The following is a 22,296-nucleotide window of genomic DNA, read 5'->3' on the forward strand; positions in this document are numbered from 1 at the left end:
GTTGATCCAGACTAACATATGAATTAATAACATACTTAAAGACTAATCACGACAACATTAGCTAAAACTAACATCAAACTGAAAACTGGACTACACTAAAGTAAATAATACAATAGCCACTAAACTGACATATAAGCAGATGACACTATATTAAACTAAAACAGAACAAGCTTATAATGCTAAAACTGCTAGCAGTGCTGAACTAACCATTGATTTAACAATTAATCACAAATATTAACAAACACATAATAGACATGAAGTAAAATAAGCACATAAACAAACTAAAACAAACTCATCCAACCACCAAACAGAATAGACATACATATAGACCTGAATGTAAGCAAAATGGCTTAAAGGAGGAGAAATTACCTTCTTCGGGTGCGGCGAAGTGAGGCTTCGAGTCTCCGATCTACCTCGAAGACTGCCAAATCCGAGCTTGCGATGCTCGGATTCGAAGCGATACCAAGGTGAACGAAAACAAAAGATGATTGTAGTATTTTCACTTGATAATAAGAAATATTTTGACTACGAAAACTAAACTTTTAAGGAATTTTTAGCGGCTAAACAAAGAGAGGGACCCGATATGCGTAACTATTGCATTCCGAAAAACTAATATCTTTTAGGGAATTCTGGATGGCTAAAAAAAACTTGTATTTTTAGGGGATTTTTGCAACTGAATGACCTAGGGGATTTCTGCGGCTAAACAACTTCTTTTTGGGCAATTTCCTCAATCCAAAAGAATCCCCCCTTAACCGATTCAACTCACAACTATTTATAGGATTTTTTAGGTTTTGTGTTGAATAAAAGAAAGAGGGCAGGAGCGGGAGAGAGAGAGGAGCGGGGGACAAAGAGCAGTGGGGAACAGCGGGGAACAGGGAGAGACGGCGGTGGTGGGGATGACGATGATGAAAGAGGGAAAGGGAGCGGCGGGGGGTGGGGATGACGATGATGATGAAGGAGAAAAGAGAGAGAAGGGAGCGGGGAGGCGGAGAAAAAGAAAAGGGAGAGGGAACCCTACCTGTTTTCTTCAATTAAGAAACGGGTTGGGTCCATTTTTGGACTGGGTCGATTTTAAATGTGGGCTGGGGTGAAAAGATGTTGGGCTAGGTATTAAAAATGTGGGTTGGGAATAAAAATGTGGGCTGATTTTATGAATTGGTCCGAAAATAGTATGGGTTGGTTGGGCTACAACATTTTAAATAAAAGACCTATTTAAATAACTTGTGTTAAAATATCATTCGATATAAAATATGCAATTATTAATGCTCAGAAAGTAAAAAAATGGCGTTGTAATAGCCGTGCAATAATATTTTGAAAAATAAACAGTAAATAAACATTATTGTTTAATTATGTGAAATAAATGCGATGCGTATGCATAAGGTGGTAAAAAAAAAATGTTGAAACGCACATTATGATAATACTGGTAATAACAATAATAATAATAATAATAATAATAATAATAATAATAATAATAATAATAATAATAATAATAATAATAATAATGGTAGTAGTAACGGTTGTAAAAGATAATGACAGGATAATGAAATGCCGGTATTAATAAAAGTTAATAATTACGAGAAAAAATGCAAATAATTATTTTTAAAGTTGCAAAAATATTGGAAGCGAAAAAATAGGTATTTCGGAGGAAAGGTGGGACAAAATTGGGTGTCAACAGCGCAAATAAAATCTATATTTTTTTATACAAATCTATAACATCCGCTCTACAAGTACTTCTAGGAATACCCTCAAATAACGGATTATAACAACGTTGAATGTAAGCAACAAGCCCCAAACCCGAAGGAAAGGAAAATGGTAAACAATCATAAGCTACCATTTTAGCTATTTCTACACGCTCTTTTTTCTTGTCATACTTAAAATTTCTACCGGTTCGTGGGTCTATCGCCATTTGAATACCCCCCACATTTGAACCCGTTTTCTCTCCCCAAACATCCATATGTTTCTTTCTCATATGACCATGTAGTGTACCCGTTCCACCATCCTTACTAGTTCCTTGCCTAAAAGCAAATACTTGTCCACATAGGGTACATTTAACTATTTGGCTTTCCTTATCCTTAGTCATAAATTTCTAAATTTTAGTGGTGTTGACACCCAATTTTGTCCCGCCCTGCCTAAATATTTATTTACATTTCTGGTATTTTTGGCCATTTTTAAAAAATTAATTATTTATATTTTACTATAATTATTAGCCTTTATTGAAACCAAAGATTTCATTATTCGATCGCATTCACCAGCTATTATTATTATTATTATTATTATTATTATTATTATTATTATTATTATTATTATTATTATTATTATTATTATTATTATTATTATTATTATTATTATTATTATTATTATTATTATTATTATTATTATTATTATTATTATTATTACCAGTATCATTACAATCAGCATTTTATCATTTCAGCATCTTTACCGTTTTATGCCCACACATCGCATTTATTTTTTATGCAATTAAATAATAGTGTTTATGTACGGATGTCATCGCACGACCATTAGGACGTCATGTAATTTTATTTTATTATCTGAGCACTAATAAATACGTATTTTTATATTAGATAATATTTTGGCACACGGTAGCATAGGTCTTTAATTTAAAATTAAAAGCCTAAATTTGTTTCTTTCAATCAGCCCATTACTTTAATTCATCAACCTAATTAACCACCATATTTTCGGATTAGCCCATAAAAACCATTAATACTCAGCCCATTTATTTCCCTTCCTACCCGAACCAGCCCACCACCCCTTTTAAAAAAACCGGTCCATTAAATCACAACCCGACCCGATCGTCTCAAAAGGAGAGGGAACCACTAGGGTTCCCATTTTCTCCTTCGTCCGCCGCCCACCCCCCTGTTTCTCCCTCTCTCTCCTCCTCTTTCTCTTCTGTCATCTTTCAACAAAAACAGCAAATCATCAGGGCCCTTTCGTTCCTCCAGGCCGTGCATGGCCATCGAAAGAAAGGATTTAATGATCGGTCCAGAATGTCAATGTTTAAGGGTTGGGATTTTGTCTCCTTTTTCAGTCTTCTGCTTTCAAATCTGAGAGCATTTTAATGGACTTCGTCCGTTTGTGAAGCAAAATCGCTTTCTTCATCAGTCCCTTTTTCATTTTTTTCGGGTACGAGTTTAATGGTTTTGTTTTCTTCTTCGTCTGTTTCTGATCGACACAGAAAAGCCCCCTTAACGTTTGAAAGTTTTTCTTTGACCAGAAATCCCGCCCAAATCTTTGAACTCAGAAACCCTAATCTTCTTCCTATAAATAATCGTTCTTCCAGTCAATTGAGAGAGTCTTTTGTGCCGCCTGGAACCCCCCCTGGAAAGAAGCCTTTCAGCCACCCAAAATCCCTCTAAAAAAAGATATTAATTCTCAGTAGTCGCAATATTTCTGAATATCAAATCAAAAATCTAAATCATCTTTTTTGGTTTTTGCCCTTGGTATTTGTTTGATTCGAGTGCATACGAATTCGGGATTCGTGGTGTTTCGAGGTAGATCGAAGACTCGAGGCCCCATTTCGCTGCACCTGAAGCAGGTCAGTAAATTCCCTTTCCTTTTATTTTCGCATTTTTATTCGGTTTCTGTAGCTGTTTGCAGTTGATTATTCGTTAGGTTGGTATGTCTTTATGATTTAGCATATTTTAAGTTGTTGTTTAGTTCAGCCACGATAGGGCATAGGTTAGATGTTATTAGTCTTAAAATCTCATTAAGCATATGTTTGGTCTAAAATCACTTGACGCTGGCTGCATATTTAGTTAGTCTAATGAGTTAAAACCAGTTTGTGTATGGTCCTGTTTGGATTTATGTGGGCTCATACAAAATATAGAATGGCATGTTGTTTCTATTCCTTCATTATCACACCGTCCATGAGAAGTTTGTTTACTTGTGTAAGTGATTAGTTTGATCATATTGCGCTGGCCTGGGTATTTTGTTTAGTCAGAATTGCTGAAAATGATTATGTAGCACGTTTGATTGGTTTACCCGGTCCCTATATGATTTGTAAGTGGCTGTTTGGTATTTGGTAGCATAAAGTCATGTGTATGTCTGGTTGCTAGTTAGTTGAGTTATTATTTCAAAATAGTGTTCTAGGAAATTCAATTTTTTGTTGTATATTGCATATCAGTTTGTAAGAATCTGTTTGGATCTAAAGCTGTGCCCAATGAGGTCAAAGACATGAAAGTTGAGTTATGAAACTGATCAAGACCTTTGTATGCTCTTTTTAATGACTCCGTAGCCTGTGTTGCTAATTTGCTATTAGGATTTAGTAGTTAAAGATCTCAGAATATGTTTCTTCAACTGGATACAAGCATTTAAACTTAGTTCTGTTCCTTTTGGTGGTCTCTGAAGGGGTGGAATTTCAATTTGTTGAGATTGCCTTTCCTTATGGTGATTTGGCATTCCCCTATCTTGAATGAAAACTTATTTACCATGGCTTTCGTATATGATTTTCCAAACCTGTGTTCACTCGACCTAATATGGAGATTGTTTTGCGTTGCTTTACATCAAGATAATGTGCCTCAGTTCCTTAATGAAACAGTCTTTGTCTGCTCTCTTATGTCCATCTGAAGTTAAAGCATAAAAGGTCTCAAACGCAAATGACTAACCCACATTTATGCACTTATTTGATTCTTTTGTGGTCTGTAATACATCAATGATATTCTAGGATGCGGGTTTGTTCCTATATGTCGCCTGAGTTGCTTTATATCTGTCTGACTCTTCCGTAACTTATTCTAGAAATAAGCATTGTTTAAAAATAAGAATCTCACATGTTAATAAACTAGCTTGATTCACAATCGGTTATAGCTGTTCCCATTTGTCTTCACTCGATGTTATGGCATCTTGGGCTGTCGCTCCTGCTCTCAGACTGTTGCATTTCGGGAAGATTGGTTATTGCCTCATTCTTCCTAAAAAATAAAAGGAAAATCTGATAATGCACCCGTTCTGGAATTGATCTGAATTGAAAGGCCCTCACTAGGCTATAGGAACTATATGAATATGATGTTGATTCTGTATATTTTTTTTTTTGTGGCTGTCCTTTGCAAGTGCGTTGTGATGGTTATGCATATACTGTATGTTTAAGTGTATATAGTATGCACATAATCTGTCGAGCTGTTTTGAGTGTATATTTTCACATGTTTAACCTTATCCGTTGATTATGTACTAATCCTTTTCTTTTGTTTTTGTGCATGACCATCGCATACGAGTCCGAGGGACTTGTCCTCCTTCCGCATTCGGTGTTGGGCCCAAGGCCCAACGAAATCTTCCGAGTCATTCTCTGTCCAACCTCCGTCCGCAGCAGCCTTGGGCGTGAATTTTCTGTTGGGCCGAGGCCCAACAACAGTGAAAACAGACCCGCAGCAATATATATTGGGCCGAGGCCCAGTGGCAGCAGCCATATATAAGATCTATTGGGCCAAAGCCCAGTAGCGAATTGAAACTCAGTAGTAGCAGTCCTTAGGAATGGGCTGAGCCCATTTAATTTATTTGCTTCTCTACATTATTTTTGTGCATTTAATTTATATTGCATAACTAACACTTTGTTTTGTTAATTTAGATGAGCCTTAGTGAAATTAGTGGGGCTTAGTTTTAGTAATGGGTAGTAAATTTAAGAGAGATATTAACATTAATTTCGTAAGTTTTATTCTTTCTTTTTTTGTTTATATTAAAATTACTTATAATGACTAATATTTACCCTATGCGGACTAGTTGAGTTACAAAATAGCATGACCATATGTTTTGAGTTAAGGAAATTATATTTTCTTACTATCTTAAAGATCTCAAACGTCATTAATATATAAATAGTTACTTAAGTATATTTTGTAAACATTGTTTCCCAAGATTCATCCAGTTATACATATTTTCAAGTCGAATATAGTTAAATAAAGTTGGTAAAAGAGAAATAAAACTCATCTCTTTTTGCCTTCTATTTATAAAATAATTCTAGATTTTCTACATATAATGTAATTTTATTTCAAGTTTAAATTGGTTAGGTTTTTCCTTAAAAGTTTCTATTTACATACAAATTATTATATTTTGCAAATCTCATTTTATATAGCATTATTATCTATTCTCATTTAAAGTCTTAACAACCTTTATAAATCTTATTTTAAATAGTATTTAAAGACATCTTTTATGCAAATTATTATTTTCTGTAAGTTCTGTTTTTAAACAACATTATTACATATTTCGTTAAAACTTTAGCAATATCTACAAGTTATTTTGTTAAATTTTAAATATTATATTTGCATCTTTAACCTTAGCTAATTAACCTAAGTTTGGCCGGTTAACCATAATTAACGGATTCTAAAGGATGCCTGACCCCTTCCCTTTAGGATAATTAGAACCCTTATCTAGAATCGCACTGGTTAAGCAGATCATTAACGGAGGTTTAGTTAGCTTTACCTTAGTTAATATTTAGGTGCCCTAATTCACCTTAAAATCAATTAGGTGGCGACTCCTTAAAAATAAAATAAAATAGGAATCACCAATACGTTGTACCTTAATTTAACCCAGTTAAAATAGGGTATAACAAGTGGTTGGCTTACGAGTTCTAGGCGGTTTGTCTTGTGTGTGTGATTGTGCAGGACATGTATCTCCTATGCGATTTTCGGAGGCTTGTGTTTCATCATCATCATCATCAATTTCATTAAAAGTGTCGGTAAAATGTTGTTGCATTGCCTCATGACCTAAAAGTGGATTATTTCCACCAACATCAATACCTAAATTAGGTGTTTCTTCCACAAATGTTTCCTCATTAAACCCACCCCTAACAATACCATTGCTACTACCGGCACCACGTCTAAATCTCTTTTCCATTATTAAAGAGAATTAATTTAAATCACACTCAAATAAATCACAAGAAAATAAATTGCTAGAATTAAATTGCGTAAATTAAATTGCAAAAAATAAAGATAGAGTTGGAACGAAGGTACCAAATCCCCGGATTAATTTCCAACAAAGTGAAGGCGGCTAGAATTGCAAATCCACCAAAGCTACTTCGGATTATTGCAAAATCACCAACTCCACCAACAATATTATAATTGAAAAATTAATAATTGAAACTATAATAAGACTTTATAATATTTATTTGAGAGAAATTTAAAGTGGCTAATTGTTGCAAAGTAACTATAATTGAGAGATTGAGATTTAAGAGAAAGAGAAGAAGAGTGAATTGTGTGGATTAAAATTAAAATGAAGAAGGGTTTATATAGGGGTGGGGGGGTGGTTAAAGTGTTAAAAAAAAGTTTGGGGTTTGGGGGGGGGGGGGGGGGGGGGGCAAAAAATGAGTTTATGGCCGTTTGGCAACGGCCATTTTTGCAAATGGACCGTTGCCAACGGTCCAATAACGGACAGCCCAACGGCTATATTAAAAAAAAAAAAAAAAATCACCGGTTTAACCGGTCCAGTTTCGGTTTAAAAAAATCGAAACCGGATCGGTAAGTAATATACGGGTCCGGTTACCGGTTTGAACCGGTTAAACCGGACCGGTTGACGGGCCTATGAAACACCTCTTGATGGAGAAATAAACCTACTTGCTAAATTATCAAATTTTTGGCATGCATGACCTAAAGCAGATGTCAAACTAGTATTATATTAACAGTGTGTTTGCCTTGTTGTGATAAGATAAAGAGATGAGTTAATATCTCATTGGGAAGATGACCATATCTGGAAGGACATTTTTGATTAGTTCGTTCCGCAATAACATTGTTATTACACATCACGGATTTTTAAATGTACTGTCCGCTATTTCTGATGTAATTAGGTGTACCTTCGATCAACAATACCTTTACCTTATAAAATAATGCATGTACTGCATGCTTATGAATTTTTCTTTTTTATAACTGAGGAATTCCCGAGCAAGCCAGTGCACAGTTTGAACGACCAAAATTCTAAACCCTAAACCGAAATTTTGGAATACATTGATCTCTGACCCTTACTTTAAGATGAGACATTTCAAGCGTGCCAAGATGACCAAAATTACCAAAAATTTGGTATTACCCACATGTGCCCGGATGAACATAGATTTTCCAGCTACTGTTTTCCTTTATCATCGGTCCAAATGTTTGAGGATGCACAAAAAAATGATTTCCCTTCAATCTCTAAACGAGTTTTTAGAGTCTGGTGTGGTTGCGATGGCTTGGTTATTGTCATGGTTTCTGGTATTCTGAGTGATAGACGCCCCATGCTTTTGCTATGGAATCCCTTCATAAGAGAATCAATAGTAATCCCCGCTCCAGAGTTTCAAATAGTTGAATCTACTCGTTATGGATTGGGTTATGACTCAACTAGCGGTGACTATAAGATCCTTAAAATTTGCTGTGAAAGAGATGATTGCAATGTGTAACGAAATTCTTGCGCTGAAAGGTGGTTCCTGGAGAAAAATTGATAAATATCCTCATGGCGTTGGCAATGCGGTGCCTCACATTAGTTCTTTGGCATTTGTACACGAGGCATTTCATTGGATTAGTAGCTCATGAAACTATTCTCTGGTTTCATTTAGTATTTCAAATGAAGTGTATGGAGATATACCTTTGCGGGAGCAAATATTATCCTTCGAGGGCAACATCTATCATTGGCGTTTCAGTATTGGACGGAATGCTATGGTTTCATTCTGTTACGTTTCTTCGGGGATTCAAAACTTTTAAGTTTTGGGTATTGAAAGACTGTGGTGTCAAGGAATCTTGGAGTGCATTGTTTACTTTAAAAGATCCCTCGACTTATAGAGTCATGCCGAAATATAGGTTTGAGGATGTTGAACTGGTATTCTGGTACTACCATGCTCCAAGTGGTGGGACTGTATTTTGTACATCCAGTGGACCATTTGTATTATGGCTGCGAGCTGGCCTTCAGAACAGATTATCTTTTACAGAAAGCTTTATCTCTCCGAAATCACTTATTAGTTTCTTATGTATGATCGATGCACTTTTTCTTTTTTCAATTATCATGTTACAATGTTGGTACTCTTATTACTTTATCTATTGCTCACCAGTTTTTTGGTTTCAAAATGTATTTACCAAAGCTATTGGCTTGCTTATTCCATGTTGTCAGTGACCTTAATAATCAAGAGTGTTTTAAAACTCTTATGCCACAAACTAAAAGAATTGACTTGGAGCCATTTGTTTGCTAAGAAAGAAGTGGTTAAACCATCCTCTTATTACCTCTTACTTCTTGTCTAGTTTTATATACTAACTATTGGAAAATAATGCAGTGCTTATTCTTCAGCTGTAGTTCAGTGAAACGATTCCTAGAGCTTTTTACTAGTGTTATATCATAAAGGACTGATGTTTGAGTCGTGAGTTGGGCTTAAAGTGCAATAACTCTGAGGGTTGTGGCCGGATATAATAAAAAATTTTGATAGACAGACATAGTAGAGAAAATCACATGTCGTTAGAAGATTTAATGTTTGAGCTTGTGGATTGGGAAATAAGGACATATTGCAGGTGGTAAACTAATTAACAACTTCTTTGAGGCTGTGACATTGATGATAACTTTGTATTGTTGTAAGGTTAGGTAGTATTTCTGGCCTGCTATATAACATTTCTCGAAAACTAGTACTTTTACATCTTTATTATCAATATATAAGGCTTTGACAATTGATCAAATTACTTTGGCAGTTGGGTTCTTGAGTTGGATTTCTCTCTACATAATTCTAGTAAGCCAGATACCTTTACCATTACCGTAACTGTTTTGCATGTAAATAAGATGGTAAATGTAAGGACTGCAATTGCCTTTTTTACTTTGGTAATGATAGCCAACATGCTCACTCACATAGTGGTAATTCAAAACATGTCACATTTACCAGACTTTCCTGGAGACTACTGGCGGAGCTAGCCCTTCGGGCGTGGGTTCGGCCGAACCTAATAGCTTTTGTCCGAATCATATATTTGTATTAAATTTTTTGTCAAATATATACAAATTATTAATTTAGAACCCACTAACTTTAAAGAATTAGAACCGCGAACCCACAAGCTTCAAATCCTGGGTCCGACTCATATTTTTTTTTTTTTTAAGCACTGTCTAACTTTGTGGCTTGTATATATTTTGGTAACCAAAAGATATTGTTAGTCTCGTACCTAAATGTGTTCAATTGATGTATTAGCTTCTGGAAAAGCTATCTAAAGTTCAACATAGAAAGCCTAGAAGAGAGTGAATTACTAAGGAATAAATTACATTCATTAGCAACACTTGTATTATTGCAGCTAATTACTATGCAAGAACAATTTTGTCAGAACTTGGAAATGAGGGCTATTTTGTGCAAATTTTGAAAAAACAAGAGGCCAAAACTTAAACGACCTAAAAGAGTATATATTTTTGTGCAATCATACCTTGATTGTATTTTGTGAATGATGAAGGAACCTTAGATTGATATTGAAGAATGAGTCCAAATATTGCCCTACAGCCAAAGCACTCATAAGGGTATTTTGAAACTTACCACTAGCTTCTTTTTTTTTTTTTTCTTTTTTTCTTTTTTTGTCTTTTTTTGTGGAAAAAAACATTATTCTCCCTTCGGGGTTAGTGTTATGCTTCAGTTGTATAGGTTCTGTAAGGTTTGCAAAGCAAAAACAGCTTCTTTATGCTTATTTTATTATTTAAAATGAGCTAATTTTATGAGTTGATAATCCTAGAAGAAGCAAACATACATAAGGGTATTTGATATAATTGGTAATCCTAGTGATTGGTAAACTCAAAATGTCCTTTTTTTTTAAAAAAAAAAAAAACTTTTCTCAAAGATAATAAAATAAAAAAGAAGCATTATTTTCCCATTTGGCTGATGTTACAATTGCTGTATGCTAGCTGCAGTAATATATGTTCTTTAGCGTTTCCTCATTCTAGTTTGATGTTCAAATCTTCCGAGTTTTTTCTGAAATGCCTCTCCCTATCTTCCGAGGTAGGGGTAAGGCCTCGCTTTACTTTTACTCTCCCGTACCACATCGTGATTTCACCAGATGTTGTTGATGTTGAGGTTCAAATCTTGCAATAAAGCTTTCTTTTTTTGTTTTAACCCCTTTCGAATCCTCAAATGTATTCTATGAAGTATTGATGGAAAATGGCCTTGCTTTAAGAATGATATTAGTGGATATTAAGCTATGTTACATGGATTCCTTTACTGCTACATATCCAGTAGGGGTGTGTCAAAGTACCCAGTACGAGTATGTCAAGTGTTCTTTTTCCCTATTAATTTTTCGTGCATTTTAAGGAACCTGCACGAAGTATCCATGTTGTTTTCATACCCATTCTATTTTGATATGCAAATTAATTATCCGTCCATATAACGCAGATATTGATAGGAGATGATTGATGGATTTCAACTAGAATAAACCTTTATTTCTTTATATTTTTTTATTTCACCATGTGAATAGCCATTCTGTCCCTATAGCATTTTATGAAGTGTTGATAGAAAGTTCTGTTGCTCTAATAATGATATTAGTTTGGTATTAAACCATGTTACATTTAATGGTACATATCCAGTAGGGATGTGTCGAAGTGTCCACTGTCAAGCGTCATTAAACTCGAAGTGTCCACCATAGGTCTCTCAAGCGTCATTAAACCATGTTACATTTTTAATTTAATGGTACACATCGAGTAGGGGATGTGTCGAACATCCAGTAGGGATGTGTAAACATAGATATAAACTGGGTTTCATCCAAGTACGGTTTTTTCACATCCTCGAACTGTTCTAACTCTTCTGTTCACTGCTCGGGTAGCATAGTATTTTCATCACATTCTTCATACACATTCTCGTTTTCATTGGGTTCATTTGATTCATGACATTGGTGGGTTTATGTTCCATTTAAAAACAGATGACTCAGATCAACGCGAGTTAAAAAGACTCCTAGAAACATTAGGATAAAAGTAGACAGAATGGTGCACTCCTGAATATTTGAGTTAAGATAAAAGTAAAGACATAAAATCCTAGAAACGTTACGTCAAAAGTAGTGCATTTTGAGAGGAAACGAAAGGTAGCAATATTTTTTAAAAGTACAACCAACAGAGGTTACACTTAAACCCAACAGAGCAGAATTTGCTCGTCCACAATATACTGTAGCAAGAGAAGCTAAAGATTACAGAAAACCAAAAACATCAAAATATTTAATCAGAAAAATACCACAAATACCAAGTTTGACAGAAACAGCAGTCAAAAAAACGTCATGCTCACATAACTATAACAAAAGAACTCTTTTCAGTTCAGAACTATCAAAACCTGAGTCTGCTTTATTTCAAAAGTCATATACTCTCTCTACTAGAAAAACCACCCAACGACTTTTCCACAACTGCACCTGCGTATATGGCCTCAGATCCAAGTTGTTCTTCAATCCTCAAAAGCTGCATCGAATGAACGAAAATCATATCAATAATTTAGTCTAGTAATAGATCCCCACACTTTCACACGGAACAGAAACATAGTTGAGTATTCAAACTTAAAATTTCTCAAGTCATTGATCAAAATAAATTCCACACACTCCTATGCTCCAACTTGAAGAAAGAAGGAAAAAGGGCAGCAGCAACTAAGGAAAGGAAAGGAGAGGAAATATTCAAAGTATAGAAAGGGTGCTGGAGAATGTAACTACTTTTTACCTGGTTGTGCTCAGACCTGAAAGGTGATCCGGTCTTTATTCGTACCTGAAAAATTAGACGAAAAATGTTCGTTAATACATAAAAGTCAGATTACTAAAATCAAATTTTTAACATAATCTAGTGGGATAACCGCTGACAAGCCGACAGCAAGATCAGCAATAAAGGCATCCTCTGTTTCCCCACTGCACCAATTAAGCAAAACATACAAATGTAGTTTGATGATATATAAAAACATAAACACTTGTGATAGATTATTTTCCCTGTGCAAGTGATCCTGCAGAGGATCAGTTGATCCTTACCTACTGATCATTACTTCCCCACCTTGCTTCTTAGACATTTTAGAGCTTCGATACACTCAGTAACACTTCCCCCCTCAGGCAGATTTCTGTAGCAGCATCCTTTCCAATGACCACCTTTCCGGTGGAAAGGATGCCGCTACAGAAATCTGCCTGAGGGAAAGTGTTACCGAGTGTATCAAAGCTCTAAGAACGTCTCCGGTATGACCGGCTTTCTTAATGGCTGTCTTGAGCAATTTAAGACCTTCCTTGGATGTGGTATCCTTAATCACAGCCTGCAATTACACAGTTTAATGCAAATTGATTTAAACCTTCAAATGGAGGAGGACTTCAGAGGCCATCTTCAGCGACTCCTTGAAACCAGGAGCACCAACAGGGAGCATCATGAAATCCGGCAAAATATTAATCACACTGAAGACAGGAACGGGCAACTCCAACCTCTTGTTGCCAGCCAGCTTGGCTATGTGCTGTAAAGAGTACTTAAAATAAGAAAACACAGGCCAGCAAATGTACATCTTCTGCATATTAATATAAAATACACAATTGGCAATTCCTAAGTACTACCCTGTAGAGTGGAAGATTGGTGACAGCTGCACCGGCTTTACACACAGCCAGTGAAACAGCAAGTACCGCATTAGCATCGAGCTGAAGAGTTTTGTCACGGATCAAAAAAGTATGAAAACCAAAGTAAGATTAAGACTAAGAATTAACAGGCATACCTTTTGTTCGCCGTCCAATTTATGAACCATGTGGTCAATACCAGTTTGATCGGTTGGGTCCTGCATTTCAGGTATAGGACGATAAAGCAGCTTAACAAGGAAATAGTCCATTAAACAAATATTAACTTGGGCAAAAACAACAAACCTTCCCAATGAGAGCAGGGCCGATACTTGAGTTGACATTGTTAACAGCCTACAAGGGCAGAACACGGGTAAAAATAATCAATCAGCACTGAACAGTAGAATCAACAAAATAAGGCTTTGGAGTGAAATACCAACATTTGAAACACCATTTCTGAAGTAGTCAGATTCCCCATCCGTCAACTCAAGGGCTTCCAAGACTCCTATTATTAATACAAATGGAGATCTTTTAAACATATCCAAATAAATCTATATTTAAAAGTCACCATATACAAAGAAAAAATACAAGCAGATCTTTTACCTGGGGATGCACCACTAGGTGCGGAAGCTCTAGCTAGAACACTGTTTAAGCATATTACGTCGACCTACAGAACATACACAAATACAAATCAAATCAAATCTAAGATATGGATGAACATTTAAGAAGCATAAAAAAGAATAAATCTGGAACCAGATCGATAAAACGAGAATAAAATAAATAAAATCTGGGAGAAAAGAAAAACTGGACGAACCTCAACCGTAGGAATACCACGGCTATCCAAGATCTGACGGGCTTTGACGGATTTTATAGTTCCCTGTGAACAAAAGTGTTAAGAGTGAAGAGATAGGTAGAGAAAGTTGGGTTAATTACAACCGTTGATCTACCCCGTGTAATCCATTACCTTGAAAACAGGTAAGTCCTTGAAACTACCTATATCCGGAGCCGTAGCGTATGTCTTAAAGACCTCCTGTTGAGTCTTTTGCAGAACAGAAATCAAGTCCTCCAATGAAGCTTCGTCTAGATTACATAAAACACTTATTGGAGTAACATTATAAAAGTCTGTACTATAATTAACAAGCTCCTCCAACATCTCGCGGATCTGCTGTTTCTTAGACTGATCAAGATCTAACTGCTCAGGATCTGCAAGATCTGCTGCAGCTGTGCAAATAAGCATTATAATCGTAGATAAATTAGAGCACATGGAGACCAAAAATAACAGACAACAACTAGTGCCAAATGGGCTTCCTAGTTCCTAAGAAGCTCTCCTATCGGCTGGAACTCTGAAAAATGTAAGTTTTGTAAATTTTGATGATCTTGTTGCTACATTTTTCAAAGTTCCAGCCGATAGGAGAGCTGCTTGGATTGACCAGTAAGACAACTTACTGGTCAATCCAAGCAGCTCTCCTACTGAAAAATGTAGCAACAAGATCATCAAAACTTCCAAAACGAGAAACCAATTTCTCCAAGTCATCTTTGTTTTACAAAACTTAATAATCTCCAAGTGGATAACCCAGACATTGATTCCCGCCTACGATCATGGAACAAGATTTACATTTTTGTTTAGGGTCTTGCATATTTGGTAATTTTATCGTCAAAGTCGGGTTTATATTTGGTAATTTTATCGTCAAAGTAGGGTTTCACAAAATTAAGGGAAAAAACTAATGTAGTAGTGGTGAACATGAATATATATAGTGCCCTTCTCAGAACACATCACAAAGGCCTAAAATTAGAAATGTCAAAATGAGCCCAAATGTAATTTAAATTAGGCTAACTTTTGCCCCACTTTAACGTGATTGACAACTGAGCCCAGTTTAAATTGGGCTAAATTGTACTCATTGCCCAATCCACCCTCCCCCAATGAGCACAAATCATAATTTAAATTGGGCTAAATTGTACCCCATTTTGAAGTGATTTACAACTTACATTGGGCTAAATTGTACCCATTGCCCAATCTACCCTACCTTACACCCCCACACCCTAACCCAACCCACCTTCGAAAAAAGATGAAAATTAAAAACCTATAAGTATTTTTATTTTTCGTTTTATAGAATTTTATTTTTATTTTCCCAATGAGCCCAAATCATAATTTAGATTGGGCTAAATTGTACCCCATTTTGAAGTAATTGACAACTAAACCCAGTTTAAATTGGGCTAAATCGTACCCATTGCCCAATCTACCCTACCTAACACCCCAGCACCCTAACCAACCCAACCTTCCAAAAAAGATGAAAATTTAAAAAAACTTAAAAGTATTTTTATTTTTGGTTTTTACTACCCCACCCCTTCCCCTGGCGACCTGCCCCTTTGCTACCCACCCCCCTGCACCTCCTCAGAAAAAATAAAAAATAAAAAGTTTTTAGAAATTTATTTTTATTTTCTAAACCCTTCCCACCGCCCAGGCACTCAAAAAAAGAAATTTGGCGTGTAATGACCCAAACCAGTTTTTAGCCCATTTCAACCAGGCCGTTTCAGCCCAAAGTAAATTTGGGCGCCGATTTTCAGTTCGGCCCATTTTATGCCCAACCCGCCCCTACAACTTGAGTATTTTTAATCCCTTAACTTTGCTAAAGTGGTGCACTTTAGCAAATGAGCGAACTAGATTAATCACGAACAAAAAAAAAAGTATTAAAAATGATTGAAAGAGGAAAATACATGCGTTACAGAAAGATGTAATAGCAAAAATAAAATAACTTTTAGCAGATAAATTAGCTTAATAGAAAAGTCTAATAGCACAAAAAACTCAAAATTTTGATTGATTTAGCAGATGAATTTAGTATATCTCGGATCTAGGATAATCGGTAACAAAAATCGCACTGTATTATAAAAGAAAGAAAAAAAATGAATCGATGAATCACCGAAAGATTTGATGGCCAAAAAAAAAAATTTATTGATTAGAAGATAATTATCATAAACTTGAAATGAAATAGCATCATAGAAAAGTCTGATAGCACAAAAAACTCAAAACGATGAATTTAGTTTTGAAGATGAAAGAGTAGAGGTACAAAAGAAAGGAGAGGACACGGGTGTTGCATTTATCAAGCGTAGCAGTGAAAGTACTATGGTTTCAGGATATGTGTGGACTTTAATGCTCCACGTACGCCAGCACCTACTTTTTCTTTTTCTTTTATTTTTCCTTTTATTATCTATCCTCAAACTTTTGTTTTGCAGCCTCGTGTAAGTAATGGTAAAAACTTAGGGGTCGTTTGGCAGAAGTATAAGCTGGGATACCTTAGCACTAATTTTTATATTATATTTAGTAGAAGGTATAAATTTATTTTGGAATAAATTTATATCTTATACTAAATAAGGTATAAAAATTAGTATTGGGATATTTCAGCTTATACCTTCTTATCCCACTTATGCTGGGATTATTTTATACCATCAAATAGATGGTATAAAATAATCCGAATAGATGGAATAAATTAGTCCCGAGATTATAATTGCGGAATAATTTCGACTATCTACCAAACGACCTCTTACAGTAATAGGTATGTTTTATAAAAAATAAAAAAAAATACTACTGTGTCATTTTATTTATTATGTAGTTGATTTCGAAATACTCTCTCTGTTTCAATTTATGTGAACTTATTTTTTTTAATTCGTGTCAAAAGAAATGAACTCTTTCCTAATTTGAAAACAAATTCACTTTATGAAATGATTTACAGTCACATAAATATTCAAGAGTTATTTTGAACCACAAGTTTTAAAAAAAATTATTTTGAACCACAAGTTTAAAAAAATTTCATTCTTTCTTAAATAGCGTGTCTATTCAAATGGGTTCATATAAATTGAAACAGAGGAATTAGTAATTTTAAAAATTTCATAAGTATTTTCTAGAGTATCCTGCTTACCATATTATCATTAATTGTTTTAACTTACTTGAATTAAGCAAAATATTTCTATCCTTACAAAATAAATCAATTTTAAGCAAAATATTTCTAACCTTTTTTTTTTTTTTTCAAATTCATATATTCATGAAACATGCAAATTATTATAATCTGCAATTTTCGATACAATAAGCAATTAGTAACGAAAACTAATTATATGACATGAACTCAAATTTTTTGCATTTTAATTTCAACATGTATTAACGATATTTACCTTAATTTACTAAATCTTTTAAATTAAAATAAGGTTTGATGAATAGTTAATATTTTTATTATTATAATTATGATAATGATAATAATAAGTAAGAAAGAACCAAGCATAATCCATATATTTCCATGTGGCCTCCACATAAGCGCCACATAAGGTATCAAACGGCCAAAACACGCGCTTGGCAAAAAGTAGCATGTGTTTGGCCCATTTTCTTTATTTATTTAGAAGAAAAAAAATGTAAAATTTTCACAAATAGCTACCTTTTAGCTGCTTCTAACAAGCAATAACTACAAGTTCATTATTTACAATTAAGTAGTGATTTTTCCTATATTTAGATCTGTGACGCGTCGCATAAATATAGCCAAAATATAGATTAAATACACGGCCCATTGAGCAAATAATGCCTTTATTTAAGGGAAAAAAATCTTTTTCAAAACTAAACAGAAATATGTTTTTAATGTTTCATAAATCACGCAAATCTCATTCTCTTCCATATCTAATCACATATCTCATTCAACATCTAATCATTCACATAAAATTTGAATTCAAAAACTCTCTTCATATTTTTTCCCAAAATATAACTAAAAAAAAATCTCTTTTAATGTTCCATAAATCATGCAAAGCTTGATTTGTTCATCAATTGAATTACACATTTCACCGTGTAATTGCAACTTTTTTTATTTATTTTTTTCTGAAATTTTTAGTTGTTTTTCATATATATTTGGCTATATTTTTAATTGTATTTTGATTATTATGTTCAATATTACTTATTCTGGTTTCTGTTGACTATATTTTTCATATATTTTCACTATATTTAGAAGAAAAAAAAAAGTTGTAGTGAAAACGTTACTACCTCAATTATGACTATATTTTGGTTATATTTTTTAATTATATTTTGATTAATATGTTCAATATTACTTATTCTGGTTTCTGTTGACTATATTTCAGATATATTTTTCATATATTTTTCAAAATTTCAGAAGAAAAAAAGTTGCAGTGAAAACGTTGTTACCTCGATTATGAACTCAACTTGAATTCGATATTTCAACAGATGAATTCAAATATATATTCGTCATTTAAAACGCAAAAATAACAGAGAATCTTACATATTTTAGGAAATAGATTTGAATTTTGGGGGTAAAAGGTTGAAATTAATGAGCAGTTAATACGAGGTAAAAAAAAAGGAAGTGAAAGAAATCGAAGCGATTTGAAAAGCACGAAATTAGGGGAGATGGGGAGTTAGAAACGTGTATATTTAGGAAAAGGGAGGAGAGAGAAAGTGTGCAGCTAAAAAATAGGGATGTGGGGAGTGGTAAGTTAATTGGTAGAAAAGTGGGTAGCTATAAGTTGTAAAAATATAATATTATAGCTACTAAAATTAATTATTAAAAAGTATAGTTATGTTCCATAAATATGTAACATAGTAAGTTATGCCAAGTAAAAATTACAAAAAAAATAGCATCTCAACAATCAGATCCGAAATCCAAGGCTCATTTTCCTACCATTAATACAATACAATAAATATAATACTCCCTCCGTTTCAATTTATATAAACCCATTTAACTAGATATAACATTTAAAAAAACATAAGACTTTTAACTTTGAAAAAAAAAATTGTTTGTACAAAAATTGGGAACAAGTCAAAACTCAACACCTAATCACTATATTTAGTTAAATGAAATTTTGGAAATCATAGCAAAAGAAAGATGAATATGATTTTTAAATAGTAATTGTGTTGCATAAATTGTGACGATTTGGATCAAAATCCTTAAAAAGAAAAGGAAAAAAATAAAAACGGAAAGGGCACTACAAGCCTTTTACTCCAAAAAAATGGATGGCTAGACAAAACCCGTGACCAAAATATATAGTGCTTTTAATATATTTGACCCGCGGTCAAAACTATTACAGTCACTAGTCAAATATATACTGATTATGTATAAAATATGTATATTCCATATTAATATACAAAAAAAAATATTTGTCGGCTACTATTTTAAGAACGGTTATATTATGTAAAAATCTCGAATATTAAATTATATAACCACGGTTGGTTAGCCACAATAAACATCGCTTAATTCGGGCGTGGCGAGAAAGTTAATTATCGAGCGCGATAACTTTATGTTGTCTATTTAGCCACAATTGATCATTACTAGTGAAGTACTCCCTTCGTCTCAAATTATCTGTCGTGTTTTCTAAAAACAGTTATCTCAAATTATTTGTCATTTTAAAAGTTGAAGACAAAACTTATCATTCTTTTCTTATTATACCCTTAGTGTTATTAATATTTTCTTAAAGGGTGTGTAAGAGAAAAACACAACAGATAATTTGAGACAGAATAAGTAATATTTTCCAGCATTTTTCTGGTACCCATAGATAATTAAGAGAACAGCGAGATATAGTTTTAATTGATCCACACAATAAATTTGAATTGTCTTTTGTGCGAATTTCAATAGCACTATGCTAGGGAACAAATTTGATCCCTGACGATATGAGAAACTATGCACTCTTTTCAATTTCCCACAATCATGAAGAATAAACAGTGCATCATGGCAATTACGACCAGCTATATAATAATAGGTAAAATAGACGAGGCCGGGTTTACCACTTTTTTCTACGCAATGAAATGGCTCATATTGTTTCTCTGTGAACATGAAATAAGCAAGCTGACACCTTTGGCAAATAAAGTTTGAAAAATAAAGTTTGAAACTTAAGAACTGGAGTGCAATAGATAAATGAAACTAATAAGAATATGAGGTTGTTATATGATAACTGAAAAAGAAAAACAAGAAGTATCTAGATCATAGATAAGAAACTAATAAGTAATAACTAAGTGATTTTAGAGAGATCAAGCTTTCCGTAAAAGCGATTCCATTCTGAATGCCAACTCGAGGCCATAATACAAAAAGATGTCCTAAATGCATTCCCACGACATTGAAAATGAATGCACCAGAATAACACTTCACCTATGTTTAGGTTGGACATTATAAATCTAGGGTCTTCTAGAATAAACAATGCATTCCAATATTCCTTGCCACCATAGTCTTTCAATACCCACAGCTTAAAAATTTCCTTTCCCAGACAAGTAGAAGTAGAATGAACACAAATGCATTCCAATATTGGAACACCAATAGAGATGTTGCCCCTCAAGAATAATATTTGTTCCAGCAACGGTATCTCTCCGTACGCTTCAATTGAGATGCTAAATGAAACCGTAGAACAATTTCCAAAAATACCGATCCGATGAAATGCCTCACACTACTAAAAAAATCGGGATTTTCGACCAAAAATTTCGATCACACGAGGTCGGAAATGCCCTTTTTTCGACCAATTTTTCGACCACACGCGTAGGTCGCTAACAGGTAGGTCGAAATTTTTTTTCGACCACGTGTGGTCGAGATTTGCGACCACACGTGATCGCAATCACATTCTACCGAAATTAATGGACTGTTTTCGACCACATGTGGTCGAAAAAATTATTTTTTATATTAAATTATATATTTAACTTTTTTGACTACGTGTGGTCGAAAACATTATTTATATTTAAATATAAAAAGAAATTTATTTTCACAATTTCGACCACATGTGGTCGAAATTGTAAATTGGGCCCAGATTTTCGACTACATGTGGTCGAAATCTGGCAACCATATTGCTAAATTTCGACCACACGTGGTCGAAATTGTATTTTTCTTGGTTCAGTTTCGACCACATGTGGTCTAAATTGTGAAATATCTATGGTCGAAAATCTGGAATATTTTTTTTCAGCATTTGCCTGTTTTTGGCATCCCACCTGCCAATTTTCAAATAACCAAATTCATCAACCAAAACAGTCATCCAATTCATCAACAATGCAACACAACAACCATAAACAATATTCAAACACTTGAACATTTAAACATTGTCCATTCAAACACTTAAACATCATAAACTACGTTCAAACACTTGAACATCTTAAAATTAAAAGTACTAGTTCAAATTAAAACTACATTCAAAGCCTTAAACATAATATACATATCCATTTAAACATAGCAGAATTAGCATCCAAAAGCAGATTAATCAAAAAGGTCAATGTTCGGTGTTAGAGACATGATCCGTATCCTCCCCACTAGACTCATCGACAAGAGCATGATTTATGTCAGCTTGTGACCAATGTAGTCTACCTTGGGAGGGTTGGCTAGGGGGCTATGACCTACGAACATCCCCAGGACACGGGGGAATCGGAAACGGCCGCGAATTAAGTAAGCTATTAAGTAACCTATTTATACAAAATTTAATTTCGACCACACGTGGTCGAAATTATATTTTCATTTTAAAAAATCGACCCCGTGTGGTCGAAATCCTACAAAAAATAAAATAAAAATTAAATTCTTGATTTTTCAACTGCGCGTGGTCAATTTTTTTCGACCAAAAATGTGGTCGAAATTTTTTGGTCGAATACGCCCTTTTTTTAGTATTGTCATGTACAAATGCCAAAGAATCCATACCAAACAACACATTGGATTTGCCATGAGGATGTTTATTAGTATTTCTCTAGGAGCCACTTTTCACGGGAGAATTTCACTAGGGACTTCGCGACCATCTATGTCAGTGTTAACTTTAAGGATCTTATAGTCACTAGTAGTTAAGTCATAACCCAATCCCAAATAAGAATCTCCCTTCAGTGGAAATTTTGGATCACAAAGTACTATTG

The 22,296-nt window shown here is 34.2% G+C and overlaps 1 protein-coding gene across 1 annotated transcript; it reads right to left on the reverse strand.

Annotated features, from left to right (window-relative positions):
* Positions 1-12,085: 12,085 nt before the first annotated feature.
* LOC132060467 (enolase-like) lies at positions 12,086-14,982 on the reverse strand. Its single transcript, XM_059453503.1, has 13 exons — positions 14,895-14,982; positions 14,413-14,669; positions 14,263-14,325; positions 14,052-14,115; positions 13,889-13,953; positions 13,755-13,802; positions 13,610-13,669; positions 13,455-13,535; positions 13,202-13,357; positions 13,008-13,165; positions 12,725-12,776; positions 12,595-12,639; positions 12,086-12,342 (listed from the first exon to the last, which is right to left on the reverse strand). Exons 1-13 carry the CDS (start codon positions 14,980-14,982, stop codon positions 12,244-12,246), a joined length of 1,236 nt encoding a protein of 411 aa, XP_059309486.1. The 3' UTR covers positions 12,086-12,243.
* Between the last annotated feature and the right edge of the window lie 7,314 nt (positions 14,983-22,296).

The sequence above is a fragment of the Lycium ferocissimum genome, chromosome 6 (assembly GCF_029784015.1).
Source record: "Lycium ferocissimum isolate CSIRO_LF1 chromosome 6, AGI_CSIRO_Lferr_CH_V1, whole genome shotgun sequence".
Classification (NCBI taxonomy): domain Eukaryota; kingdom Viridiplantae; phylum Streptophyta; class Magnoliopsida; order Solanales; family Solanaceae; genus Lycium; species Lycium ferocissimum.

Excerpts from the sequence above, each read along its gene's own strand:
- LOC132060467 (XM_059453503.1), bottom strand. The coding sequence starts at position 14,982 with ATGACTTGGAGAAATTGGTTTCTCGTTTTGGAAGTTTTGATGATCTTG. Across the intron at positions 14,116-14,262 it reads GTGGTATTCCTACGGTTGAG|GTCGACGTAATATGCTTAAA; the intron begins GTTCGTCCAGTT and ends TATGTTCTGTAG. Across the intron at positions 13,358-13,454 it reads CCAATCTTCCACTCTACAGG|CACATAGCCAAGCTGGCTGG; the intron begins GTAGTACTTAGG and ends TACTCTTTACAG.